Source organism: Amblyomma americanum, chromosome 1 (assembly GCF_052857255.1).
Source record: "Amblyomma americanum isolate KBUSLIRL-KWMA chromosome 1, ASM5285725v1, whole genome shotgun sequence".
Classification (NCBI taxonomy): domain Eukaryota; kingdom Metazoa; phylum Arthropoda; class Arachnida; order Ixodida; family Ixodidae; genus Amblyomma; species Amblyomma americanum.
Genome location: NC_135497.1, coordinates 411,361,177 through 411,374,875, shown reverse-complemented (window position 1 = coordinate 411,374,875; position 13,699 = coordinate 411,361,177). Strand labels below are relative to the sequence as shown.

The window sequence follows — 13,699 nt, the reverse complement described above, 5'->3', positions numbered from 1 at the left end:
CACAGAAGTATATTTAGATTTACCAGTCCGATAACAGTGCTCTGTAGCCCGAGTGAACGCAAGAGCTCTAGTATTCATACATTTATTTCAATTGTCCATCTTAATTGCTTTGTTTGATAATACTAGCTGTTCTGATATTACTTTACACTCAAGTTCGTGTGAATGCAATATGTATGGATGTCTGCACCTATTTTACGGTGAAGAGTTCTCTTATTTGATGAAGGAAAACGAGCTGTTGTTGCTAAAGGAGCTAGAATAAAATTCATGCTCTGTAAACGTGATGTACAATCTGCTTATGAAATGGAAGCCACGCCCATGAAGGCATCACTTGATGCTTGGGTACTGGCCTGGCATGATCTCTAATTGACTTAATGAGTGCCTACTGAGAGGTGTGTGGCTTGCCCTTCTCTCAAACAAAGAAGGTGCACCACAGCGCACTGGATTCTTCAACTAAGTCTCTGGGCACTTGGGTCAACAAAAGGGGTTTTTTTTCCTCTTGTGTTCATCATGTAGAAAACGGGCACTAACAGGACGTTCATGGTGTCCTACTAGTAGAGCCACTGGAAGGAGAAGTAGGCCTAGCCCCGAACTATTTGTTTACTTTCTCGGAGAGGGCTGTAAGGTTGTTCTTTCATGTGATAGTCATTGATGCTCCCAGAAGCTGCCCATAGATCAGTGTAGGTGGCAGGGAAGATGCTAAAAGGAGCATGACACTTTCTGTATGCAGTATGAATGCACAGGGGAGTAGCATACATAATGCACAAGCTGCAGTCTGTGCGTCATGCTGGTTCTAGCATTGTAAGGTGAGCATTCCAATCGGATATGATTGGAACAGCTATTCCACAAGTACGCATTGAGCAGTTCACCATATTCAAGGAGACCCACTGGAGTCACTGTAGATGCCCATATTCAAGGTCATCACGCAACTGCAGTATTGAAATCATGGTGGTGTGGAGCTCAGTACCAACATTTATAATTAAACTTACTTTTGCTTTTTAAAAAAGGTGTAGTTGTGTCACCTCTCACCTTGTAACATTGTACCCCGTGACAGCTCCAAAAATGCTTTGCTGTACTTCTTTTATCTGTTGCATTTTGTGTGCCGCATTTGGAGTAAACAGGGAGGAGTCCTTGCATGGTCATTGGATGGTATTGTGATGTTTTTGCATCCTATTATAGTGCAGCTGCGCATATGGAAACTGTAGTGAGCTACTGACGTAGCACCCAGAAATACTGAATAATCAGTTTCGTAGAAACACAGCTTGTTGACAGATTTCAGGATTCCCCCTTATTATCGTTTGAGTGTAACATTTGATGTGCATCATTTCTCGTGTTCTTGACAATATGTGCAGCTTGTGTTTTTGCCTTCTTACAATCTTACTTTGCGTACCTCGCCTCGTTCCTTGCTCTTTTCTTATGTTCCTGTGCTTATTCAGCCTATTATCATTGTTTGTTGACATGCATACTGGTTCGCCTCTTTATTAGGCACAGGTCCCCCATCGCCTCCCATTGTGATGCGAAACCGCAAGAGCATGCCGCCATTCACTCATGGTGTGCCTGTCTTGCCACCTCTTGTGCCAGGCCAGCATCAAGGTAAGTCATGCTGCTACCTTCTTACCACTGTTTTTGTCCTTAATGCCCAAGTACTGCTTTGTCTAAGCCATTTCCTGTAACAACAACCATGTAATGGGAAAGTAAACAAAGATGAGTATTGCTTGGGCTTTGAAGTTTGAGTGCAGCATGCAGTCTGCATGCCTGTATGTGTACTGTTTTGGTTCAGAAATGAACATGCCGAAGTCGTCAGGGGCTTGATGACAGAATAATGCAACCTTGGAACAGTGTGGACACCTTTGCGCTAACTTGATTGATACATAAATTGGCCTTGAAGATTTGCACTGTGCATTCATGACCGATACTAGTAATTGCAGCTGGTATTCTGGAAATGATCTGGGCACATTTTTTGGCAGATAGGTGGTTAAACTGAAGTCCCAGTCATATGGTACACCAGTAACAGGAACGGTATAGGCCTTTATAACGACATGTATACCATGTTCAGATGTGTATTTGATTTCTTGCCATACTTTCCTGCCGAGCATTGATCACTTACAAGGTGCTGCTAGCTTGAGACACTTCTGCTTCATTTCCCTTTTTGGTTTGGCTTTGCTAACATGTCTTTGCTTATGGCTTTGGGTCCTTGTTATCTCAAATAACAGTACAGCTGCATGACACCCTTGCCACACATTTACCCTTCCTCAGAAAATGGTGGTGGTATTTTTGGTTTAGCATGGCTGCTTGTCGTGCTGGCAGATTATTTTGTGACACATTTTTATGTCCTGCCAATTTTTGTTTTATATGTTAGTGTAATTGTGAAAGTTTGTCAAATTAATGCAAATCCTGTCAGTTGAATTCTGATCATTACACTTCCTTACTTGTGTGTGCTGAAATTTCACCAAGTGGCATCTCACTTTGTTGCGAGAGTCACAGTTGCTGAACAGTTTACACGGTTTGATAACTCCTGTTTTTGGCTAGTTGATGCAACATGAGGCATATACAGTGCACAGGCACATATGGAGACAAGAATGGAAATGATGCACAGTGCTGACTAAAAGCTAATGCCAGCTAGGGCTTTCTGATACCTTCCTCCTGGTCATGAAAATTCTTCGTAACGTTACGGCCGTGTACTGCGCGATGTCAGTGCACGTTAGAGAACCCCAGGTAGTCGAAATTACCGGAGCCCTTCACTACGGCGTCCCTCATAGCCTGAGTTGCTTTTGGACGTTAAACCACCATAAACCAAATGAATCGTAACGTTACGGGAGACCTTTTTAGCCATCTGGAGGGACTGTGCCACAGTGCCCCTTGATTCTTTTTTTTTATTTCAGTTTGTTCTGATTTTCATTTTTGTAATGTAAACCCAGCAGAAGCAAGCATAAGGTACTTTGACACCTGAATAGGGTGTGCTGTTCTTGTTACAACAAATACATGCACTGAAGATACTGCATCACATACTGTGGAACCTCGCATGCGTTCCGAAAATTCCTAGCTAGTTATAAAGGAACAGGACGTCACTATTATATTTGCAAGACAATATTAATACTTGTGTACTTGAGTACTTTGAGATGGTGAGAGCCAATATATATCGCTATAAATTACACAAGTAATACCTAGCACATCACTTTATGCTTATTTGTATGGAGAACAAAAAGCATGAAACATAAGAAAATTAGACCATACTTCATGATCATGAAAGGGCATGGAATTTAGAGGTAGGCTGGTACCTTGCTTTGTTTGTGCACAACAACAGTTCACAGGCACTTCCAGGGATGCCTTCAAGAGATGTGGTATTAAGTACATTAAGGGCTCCAGCACTTTCTTGTTGCTTTTCACCTGGGGTTCCTTGCAAATGAAAACTAGACATTCATTCATTCTTTCATTCATTCAATCAATTTTTGAAAGCCATAATTGTGTAAGGCTCCTAAAATATTTTTTGTAGCGATAGCTACATTACAGTAGCATTTCAAGCCTTCAGCGTGGCGGCGCCGCCACCCTGTGGCTGTGCTGCCACGCTGTCATGTGGTTGGTCACGTGGTGCGGAGCAGCTGCCGGCGGTGCGGCGTCATGGCTGATCACGTGGTTTGTCACGTGGTTCGTGACCAAGTTCCACTAGGCCAGCTGTAGCTATCTCGTCACTCCATGTTTAACCAGAGCTAAGCCACCGCCAATTTTTTTATGTTGGACATTGCAGCCAGTGCTGAAATTTTTTGTGTTGGTTTTGACCTGTGTAAAAATCTGTAGCTTTCTTTTGTGTAGTGTTCGCAGTAAGATCTGTGTTCATTTGTGCAGACAGCTCTTTCCTGTAAACACAGTAATTTTGTCTGGTTTGTTTGGGGGAACCTCGGCTGAGTGAGCTATATTAGACGGGGAAATTAACTAATGAGCCCTATATTTGCAATTTTAAGCTCGCTGTTTAAGCTAATATCTGTTTATAGTGTGAACAGGATAATTACGATGATGAACCAAGGGACTTCATACATTGTCAAGTGAAGCAAGCCCTTTCCAACGTCAGCAAAAAATTTGTTCATGCCTCTATTTGTTGCTCTGAAAGCCACATATCTCATTTCACTTATGTTCAGCCGAAGTTTACTTGAATGTAACCAAGGAGAGAGCTTGGATAGCTAGTGATTTGCCACTTCCTACATTTCCCTCAGACTTTGTTTCAAGAAAGACATTCGTGTCATCAGCATTTTCTATGCATTCATTTGTATGCGGTACATTAACTATATATCATTATTATTCAGTACAAACAAAACTGGCCTAGGGGCTGTTCCTTGTAGAACTCTGGCAAAGATAAGACTTGTTGCAGATTTTATACTGTTGGCTAGTTATCAGGTCAGATGTAGTTCCAGTTATTCTACTGTGACTCAATTTTATAATCAGTGTGCTATGTTTGACCAAATAAGACTTTCAAACCCATGTTCATCAAAACCAAAGCCACTTCAACATGCAATGAAACGATCATTACCGTTACCAGAATTTGCTTTGTCATAGCTGTTACAGGTGTTCAAATGCTTTGTTTGTTTAACATTTTACTGTTCCCTTTAGTCAGTGTGAGGTTTTATGAGGGAAATTTTATGTGAGAACTATGCATCGATCTGAATAAGCTTTCCGATGCTAAAAGGCTTACTGGATAACCCATGTCTACAGGCCTTTTAAATAGCTTCAGAAGACTGTCCGCCCATTGTTGCTGGTAAGGTTTGGCAAAGGCTTATGTAAACTGTGCATAGTAGCAACCTGCTGTTAGATTTTTCACAGGACTGCAGAAACAAAACGTATCAGCCAGGAAACGCAATAGCTCAATTCAATGTATGAAGATTTGTACATCATTGCCTGCTGCTGCTTTTTTTTTTAATTTTCTGTAAGATCAACATGCTTCCCTATAGTCTGCAAGACTTTGCGGCTCTTGCGATCGTTTTGCATGTGCAGGACATCCAAAATGCATTACAATGGCTCTCCGTCTGCCTTAGCAGCTGTCGGTGGAAGGGAGGCAGCAGCAAGGAGGGAGTGCACGCAGAGTGGGTGTAGTTGCAGCACACGAGCGCTTCTGTGCTGTTTTCGAGGTGGCCACTTTAATCCTATGCAATCCTCATCTATTTGAATCTGCAAACTGAGTTTTTAGACTGCAGGAGACAAGAAAACAGCACATAGAAAAAGTCTCTGAGCTAAATCGCACAATCGCATCTCATACAGTGCTGCCACGGCATAGTTTCGTATTTGCATGTTCGGTTCTTCGCACTCTCATCGCAGCTGCGATGGACTGGACCAACACCCTCAACAAAATTCACACCACTCATAAGCACGTGTGGCATTGGCATGGGCGTAATGCGTCTCGAGACTGTCAGTCATGCTAGCGGTCAAGTGCTGATGGAGTTTGCTTTGGCCAGCATGCTAATGCTGTACTGTGCACACTAAATGTAAGCTGTCAAAATGCTGGCATGGGGGAAAGCACTATCATGAGGTGACATTCACAACGTACCATGCAAGAATGCTGCCAAAAATTTGACGTAACAACTGAGTTTATATTGCACGGGTTCCTATGAGAGCTAGAGCACAGCTGGCTTATGAAAACCTAGCAGCCGGTAAATGCAGCACCCGGGAAAGTAACAGCTAGGTTCTACAATATCTACAATATGCCTTTTTGACAATCATTTAGCGGGCAAATCCAAAAGGTAGCATTGGTTTTATTACCCCAGGGTCCAAACACTCATTAGATATAGCTTTGAGGGGTATAGAATTAAGGTCTATAAACCTGGTGGGATGATCATTTGGCTCATGAGTTTGTTTCGGAGTGCCTTCTGCCTCTGTAACTGAGTGCTTGCAGCACTTTGAAGTTAAGAGTGTGATTCATGGCATATAATGACAGGGGTAAGCACGATGCAATTATTTAAAAGACAGTGTACAGGGCTTTAGATATGGTCAATGGTCGTTAAAAATTTTAATTTAAAGGTGCAGTCAGGCAGCCTTAGTCACAGTCGTTGTCTGAGCAAGAACAGCAAAGCCCCTGACTGATAAGATACAACGTTGCCATCTCCTTGGCAATGAGAGAGAGAAACTGAGATCAATGATGGTAAGAAATCCCACGTAAGAAGCCCACATGTGTTAAAGGTTTTAAGAACTTTATTCAGGGCAAACATTCGGTCATCCCCTACACCTCAGCCTCAGATACTTTTATTACATCTCTGAGAAAACTACATCTGCAGCATGTGTCTATTGAAAACTAAACATTTTGACAGATTTGCCTGTCTGGTTGGGTTTGAAGACTTATAATAAACTGCACACCTCCAACCAAAAATTTTAACTTTAACCCAACGTTAGTCATGCTGGCGCACTGCAGGGAGGTGGTGAATGGCGACTTTTTTTCGTTGAGTTGAAGAGTGAAGTCCCTGGGCATATACTGGGGGCAGGTTTCCTTTTGTGCGGTTGATTTGTTGTTTGTTCGGGGTGGTTTGGGTATGCCAGTTTTCCAGAAGGAGCCTTTTGTGGTAATTTGTTTCGGTTCCGAGGATTTCTTTTTCGGTTTGGTTTCCGAGGATTTCGGAATGTTCGGCTACTGGATTGTGTTCTCTTGCGAATTTGCGCAAATTTGCGGACGTCGTTTTTATGTTGCCGAATTCTTTCTTTGAAATTTTTGGTTTCGCCAATGTAGCTTGCGTGGCAGTCAGCGCATGGAATTTTGTAGACAATGCCTTGGGCTCTTTCTCTCCACAGCTGGTCTTTGCGAACAGGTAGGTAGAATACCTTCACAAACTCAGAGCCCCAATCGCAGGAAAAACAGCGACCCATATCCGTCATTCCAGTCACTTCATCGAACTGGTGTCCCAAGCCACCCTTGAGGCCGCCGAATGCCTTGTCTCCTTCGACGTGGTGTCCCTTTTCACAAACATCCCCGTGAAGCTTGCGGTGACCGCTACCCGAGACGCCCTACAACGCGACGACACACTTAGCGCACGAACCACGCTGAGTGTAAATGATGTGTGCCGCCTCCTGGAGTTGTGCCTATCAAACACATACTTGTCGTCAAATGGGGAATTTTACCGACAAGTGAAAGACACCAATGGGAGCATCCATCTCTGTCGTCATGGCCAATTTAACCATGGAACACATCGAACAACGAGCCCTCAACTCATTCCACCCGAAACCAAAGATTTTCCTCAGGTATATCGACGACTGCTTCGCCTTCATCAAAAGATCTGAGACTCAAAATTTCCTTCGTCATTTAAACTCCGTAGAACCTGACATCCAGTTCACGCTAGAGGTGGTACAAGAAAACTCCCTGCCGTTTTTGGACGTCCTCGTGTCCCGAAACCACAATACTCTTCAATTCTCCGTATACCGCAAACCAACCCACTCAGGACGATATCTCCACTTCTCTTCGAACCACCTGACAGTCCATAAAGCATCAGTGGTGAAGACGCTGTTCAGAAGAGTTGAGACGCACAATATTCAAAGAACTCATCATGAACAGCTACCCAAAAGACTTTATTCAAAAAACCATTAGACTTCAAAAACACAACATTCGTCAAGAAATCAACGCACAAAGACCAACGCCACCACCAAAATACGTCACTTTACCTTATGTCGGAGGTGTCAGTGAGACCATCGCCCGAATCCTGGAAAAATCGGGTCTCCAGGTTGCGCACAAGCCCACGAACTTTGTTGCGCTTTGCCTACCTGTTCCCAAAGACCGGCCGCCGAGAGAAAGAGCCCAAGGCATTGTCTACAAAATTCCATGCGCCGACTGCGACGCATCGGTGAAACCAAAAATTTCATAGAAAGAATTCGGAAACCTAAAAACGACGTCCGCAAATTCGCAAGAAAACGCAATCCAGTAGCCGAACATTCCGAGGACTCCGACCATAGAATCAACTTCGAAGAAACCCGCATCCTCGGAACCGAAACAAATTACCACAAACCTTCAGTCACCTTGGGTTAAAGTTAAAATTTTTGGTTGGAGATGTGCAGTTTATTGTAAGCGTGTGTCTTGGACTGAATGTAAATATATTGTTCCTGTCACAAAACATAGGCTTGTATAAACAGAGAACTTCTGAAACATTTCCTCCTAGAAAGTCTGTCATGTATTTAAAGGCTGTTATATCCTGTCTGTCTATTTAATCACTGTATGCCATTAGATGTCGGGATATGGACTAAAAGACCCTTTGTGTACATAAAAAAAGGTTTTTTTTTTTTCAAACTTAGAAATTCAATTATTAGATCAGAGATTTTGACTAAGAATGTGTTGTCAGCACCAAAAGAAAAGAACCAAGTTTAGTCTCCAGATGTCATGCTAGGGTCATTTACAATGTGCCATTCTTACAATGATTCCTAGTAGAACCTCCGTTCTTGTGGGTCTTAAACGTGAAGAACATGCCCGAGGACAGTGAGAAAGTGCTGTGCCTTGTCATTCTTCTGCAGCGTTATCTTCACCTATGTGAGCACAATATATACCTCATGTTTGTAGTGTTTTTTTTTTTTTTACCTATTGCCTTGCTATCAATATGTGTGCCACTTTTTCTTACTCTTGTTGGGGAGTGTGTACATGGTTTCTTTCTGCTATTGTGCTGATATTCTTTTGTTCACAGTGTTGCTGTTCTGTAACATGACTTGGATGTGGTAGAGTTAGTTGCATTGTTGAAAACAAAACAAAAAAAAGAAACACTTGGAGGAAAAAGTGCTGGCTTTCGTATAAGGCAGCAGCCAAAATTTGTGCTCGCAACTGTTCATCTTTTTCATGAAGTTTTCGTGTGGAACTGAGAGCTTAGTTTGTACATAAGGGATTTGTTAGGCTTGTGTTTCAGCTGAATACAACTGCATTTTGTGTTGTATTTTTTGTAGCTATTTGTTCACTTTTTTTTTAATTTAGTAAACTGAAACACATTTTGCATTGTGCCTAATTTTTCGTTCTGATTGTTTATAAAAACTTATTTATTTTTATTAACAGCATGTGCCTTCGTAGCTACATGCAGAATTGAGGAAATCTGATAGTCCACTGTTTTTCAGAATGCTGTGAGCAATTTCTTTCACAATGTGTAGTACAAATAAGAAATACAACTTTTTTTTTTTTCAAAAAGGTGTCTTGGCTGAAGCTAAATAGTGGTTACCACAAAAGAGCTTGTTATAACAAGGCTTTATGGCATAGGGTGTGCTAAATCATTTATCGTTTTCAAACATTACCGGTAAAGGACAAAGCATGTTAGAATGTTGTGAGCTTCAAGGAACCATGCCACACAACACACGTGCCTTCATGATACACATATCCAGGAGATTTTTAAAAGAAGGTAGGTTTTGTCGCTGATGGAAGATAAGCTTAAAAAACAGCGCACTGTACAAGGTCAACGTGAAAAAGTCATGGCTTTGGAAGTGTATGTACTCTTCAAGCTCAGTGCATATTTGGCTGTGGTAGATGACATAGTCCTTTTTTTTTTTGACTTTTCTTGCATTCAGTGCTGTTGTGTAACATGGCGACCATCATTTATTTTGTGTTGATATAAATGGCGAGAGCATATATTGTTAATTTGTTTAGTTTGCAGACCAGTTCTGAATTGGCCTCGTCTGTACTTCTGCATCCATTTTTCACTTGCCTAACTAAGCCTACTTCGGTGTGCATTACTTCAAGTGTGCAAAACCTTGGCAACAGTGCGTGTAAAAAGAATGCTTAGTTGATTTCAACAATCTTCCACATGAGCTTTGCTTTCGATGAGGCATCATATCTAGGCTTCAAAAATACATGCTCTTTCTTTGTTATTGCTGCTGTGAGCAATGAATGAAAGTTGTGCACCATGTTCTTGTGCAGTGTTTCTTGGTGTATTCTTTGGAGCAACTAAATGCTCGGACATGTGTTGATAAGATGTGCATTTTTGTTTCATTTCATTTTACCCTCTGAGCTTTCGCATTACAGAGGGGTGAGGCAGTGAAAAAAAAAAAACAATACATAGATCAAAAAGAGCCCTATATATATACAAACAATATCGAAAAATGCTGAAGACAGAGGACCAAACCTGTGTTTTGGTCCTGTGTTTTCCTCTGTTGTTCCCTCTGTTGTTTTCCGTGTTTTGAAAGGAAATGTGCATTTGAGCAAGATGTGTTTCCATGTCTTCAACTTGGGAAGAAAAAAACTTTTTTTTGGGCTTCCAGTCCTCTGTGGCATTTCATTTCTGCATGTTTTCATTGCAAACCTTTCTAGCAATTTATGCCTCGCCCTTAATGCTTTCTCGCTTCTTTTCTTGGTATAGCTGTTATCATAACCAGATCCCACTTCTTCTGCTATTGCTGCTTATTCTTATTCAGTAACAGTATGCTACTGATTTGGCATTCTAGTTTTTCGTTGAAACTGCCTTCTAATTAATTTATTTAACCCTCATCATCAGATGCTTGCTTGCAAACTATGGGCTTATGTCTTCATGATGTAGTGGGCACCAGAACTTTCCATTTATCATTCCAAAATTCTTTTTTCATTTCGCTATAATTCAGTTAGGACCAGCTTTATTTTTATTGAAGCGAGCCCAGTCATTGTATTTTTCTGGGTAATGTTCTTACAATCATTTTGCTTTTTACAGTGTTAAGTTCACTTCCGCTCACTTTTGCAACTCATTAATATGGCTCCCTCACCTGCACACTAGTTGTGCATTTCACAGTGCAGACGTTGAAGCTAAGCTCATTTTGAAACTTTCCCAATTTATAATGACGATGATATCATCACTTAAATGCCCTAGTTTTGAAGGTGGCTTTAAAATTATGTAGAGTGAAAGCTAATGAGCATTCATGCCACTTACAATTCGTCAAAAGCAAGCTAATAATTTACAAAAAAGAATTTTAATTCTCGCAGCTTGCGGCAACATCTGCTGCCAATTTCTCGTCTGAATCCTACTTACGGCACTGTACAGCTCCTATTAGGTCGGTATTGAGGACTGTCATTGGCCTGCCATGAAACACTGCACCCTGTAATTGCAAGAAAAACGGCAGCTGCATTTGTAGATGAAGCAGGTACACAGGGGCACAGCCGGACTAGAAGCGGAGATGAGAGTGCTCCAATTGAAAGCAAACAGCTGAGCCCGTGACATATCTGTGGGTGGAGCACGGTCTTGGCCTGGAATTTTTCTTTCTGCCTCCCTCTAATGAATGAGTTCAGAGGGAAAGGGAGAGAGTCATTCTCAATCAGTTGCCTCTGGTTGTGCATGAGCTAGGTAGAAAATTATCGCAGGATGATGATGGGCGATTCAGTATCTCTTTCCTTAAACTCTGTGCTAACCACTTGAGGGCCCTTTAAGATTCAGATTTTTATGCTGATGGTTCTGTTAGTGATTCAGTGATTATTTTAATTTTGTATCTAAGTGTCAAATATCACCTTTGTACAGTTTGATAATATCCTAGCAAAAAATTGTATTCATGCGAAGAAGGCAGTTTGAAAACAAACTACGAGTTCTTGAGAAAAGTGCAGTAAACCTTCATTAACTTCGGCCCCAAATTCACTTATCTTGAAATATTGGTGAACACAAAAGTGTCCCATGTTGCGCAATATACTCAGTAGGTTCTGTGTATTTGCGACCGTTTATCTCTGAAGGTTTTTTGTAATGAAATTTCGATATCTTGAAATGTAGCCTGCGGAAGCACAGGGTGAAAAGGGTCATCAAATAGTAGTTACCACGACCTGCTGGTCACACTGCGAACAAACAAGCCAATAAGTTCTAATGTGCTTTTGTTCATGCCCATCACCTCTGCTGTGTACTTCGCACTATACTAGTGCTGCGTTGATAGCAGACGTGCATTGCCTCTATTTCCGGCTTTGAGTCTTGAGGAATTCATTGTGGAGGCGCGAGGCAAGTCTGGTTTCGAGGCAAATGACCACCAGACAGTCGTAGAGTAGGGACGCAAGGGATCCCTTCCCCCCCACCCTTCACACTACTTACTGTATTAGCAATGCGCTTGCCTGCTCTTCATTAGGTGTTCCCTCTATTCTGGGCTGCTACACAGAACTTAATTTCTTATAATTAAGCACTGGATTTTCATGAAATGTAAACCTAGGTGAAAAGCTTAAATGTTTACTTTTCTTTAAGCTTTATCTCAATTTTTCTCCATTTTTACAACTTTCGAATAACAAGGTTTCTCTTATGCAGGAGTTAGGCCTTGACATTATTTGTGGATATGTTCATTTGGGTGCTCCATAACTGTGGCAGCATACAGTACTGGCAATGGATTTCTCTTTACAAAAGGCCCCTCATTAATTTCATTCCTGGTCAAGCAGTTGAGACTAAACAAAAATATTCTTTGCTTATGAAAATCAGTCTGGAAGCTAAGCATTTCTGTGAAAGAAAAAATGGTTAGGGTGACTTTTTGTTTTAACTACTAAATACAACCCCAGTTACAGTTGCCACTAGAAAGAATGAGTGTTCTCTTCAGAGGCATGAAAACATGAGCTATCTACAGAATTCGAAAACTCCTGGTCATCGCTTCCATGCTTTGCCTTTGCCATGTGCCAAGTTGCTGTTAATAGGGTGTGGCTTTTGGTTCTCACCCTTGAGACTTGTCCTGACTGCTGTTCCACATTGGTGCTTAGCTGCTGACTTTGCCTGCAATGCATTTGCAGCTTGGCACGAATGCTAGTGCCAGTCTTACCCATTTGTGTTGGCTTGTTCTTGCCCTCTCCCTTCATCTGAATCTGCTTCCCTTCCTCGGCGCACGCTTGGTCCCCCGGCGTATCCAGGTCCCATGTCCCCGTCATGCCTGCTGATGCCTCCCCCTCCCCCACGAGACCCACCTCCCGTCCCCAAGGGGGCGGGACCGCCTCGAAGACCCCCTGACTACAACGTAGCTGCCCAGATGGCAGCTCGAAGCCGACAGGCCCAGCGGCTACATCGCGCCCGCAGTCAAGAGGTCATGGCGGCCACTGCAGCTGCAGTGGCAGCAGCATCCAGTTTTGCCTGCGAAGTGGCTGTTGACCCGGCTACTGATCATGAGGCGGACGAGGAGGGTAGGTGTCCTCCCTGGCCGAAGGGCTTCACTGTGGGACACACTGTCACCAAGTTATGCCTGTTTGGTGTCTGGGTCTGTTGTAAGTCTGTTTGTAGTGTGTATGGGTCATATAATATTTAATATGGGCAGATATCTTGTGCATTTTCATTTCTTGTGCCATCTGGGCTTTTTTCAGTGGACAGCATGTACTGTGTAGATGTGAGGGTCAGTTTTCCCCTGTAAACATGAATGTTGGGTGGGTTCTTGCAGTTGACATGTGCTCCAGAAGGGTAATACAGTTTAACATACATCTTTTAAGTTCAGTGTCATGAGGATCTTATATAGAGGCACACACCATGCTTGCAAGCACCTGTTTGGATGTTAGCTCAATCTTGCCGGCCTTTATTTTCTTCTTCGTATTTTGGAAGGGCTGTTCCAATCCTGAAGTTGAGCAAAAGTTTTGCCATGGAGCTGCATAATTAGCGAGCAGCTGGACCCTCTGGAACTTCTTTGAAGCAGAAGATTCTTGAGGTTCTGAGAGACTAATGCTTTGAGTTGTAGGCTTGGTATATTAGCTTTTCTTTTCTTGAAGCTTGGCTATATTCAGGTTTTAGCATTTGCTATAATAAGAGGTAGCCATCGTAAACTTGGCAGCATCACTGGGAACACAATTTATTGACAGGCTGACTTGAGTGAGTTG

At 42.3% G+C, this 13,699-nt stretch overlaps 1 protein-coding gene across 6 annotated transcripts in view; it reads left to right on the top strand.

Annotated features, from left to right (window-relative positions):
* The window catches only part of PDZ-GEF (PDZ domain-containing guanine nucleotide exchange factor), an 89,815-nt gene that overhangs the window by 62,860 nt on the left and 13,256 nt on the right, over positions 1-13,699 (top strand). For 4 of the 6 annotated variants that reach the window (XM_077650310.1, XM_077650307.1, XM_077650309.1 and 1 more), the window contains one exon: positions 1,483-1,590. In XM_077650310.1, the coding sequence (XP_077506436.1) occupies positions 1,483-1,590 (108 nt within the window). Of the gene's footprint in view, positions 1-1,482; positions 1,591-12,751; positions 13,019-13,699 lie in introns of all 6 variants that reach the window. The other 2 variants (XM_077650305.1, XM_077650306.1) reach the window with 1 other exon arrangement.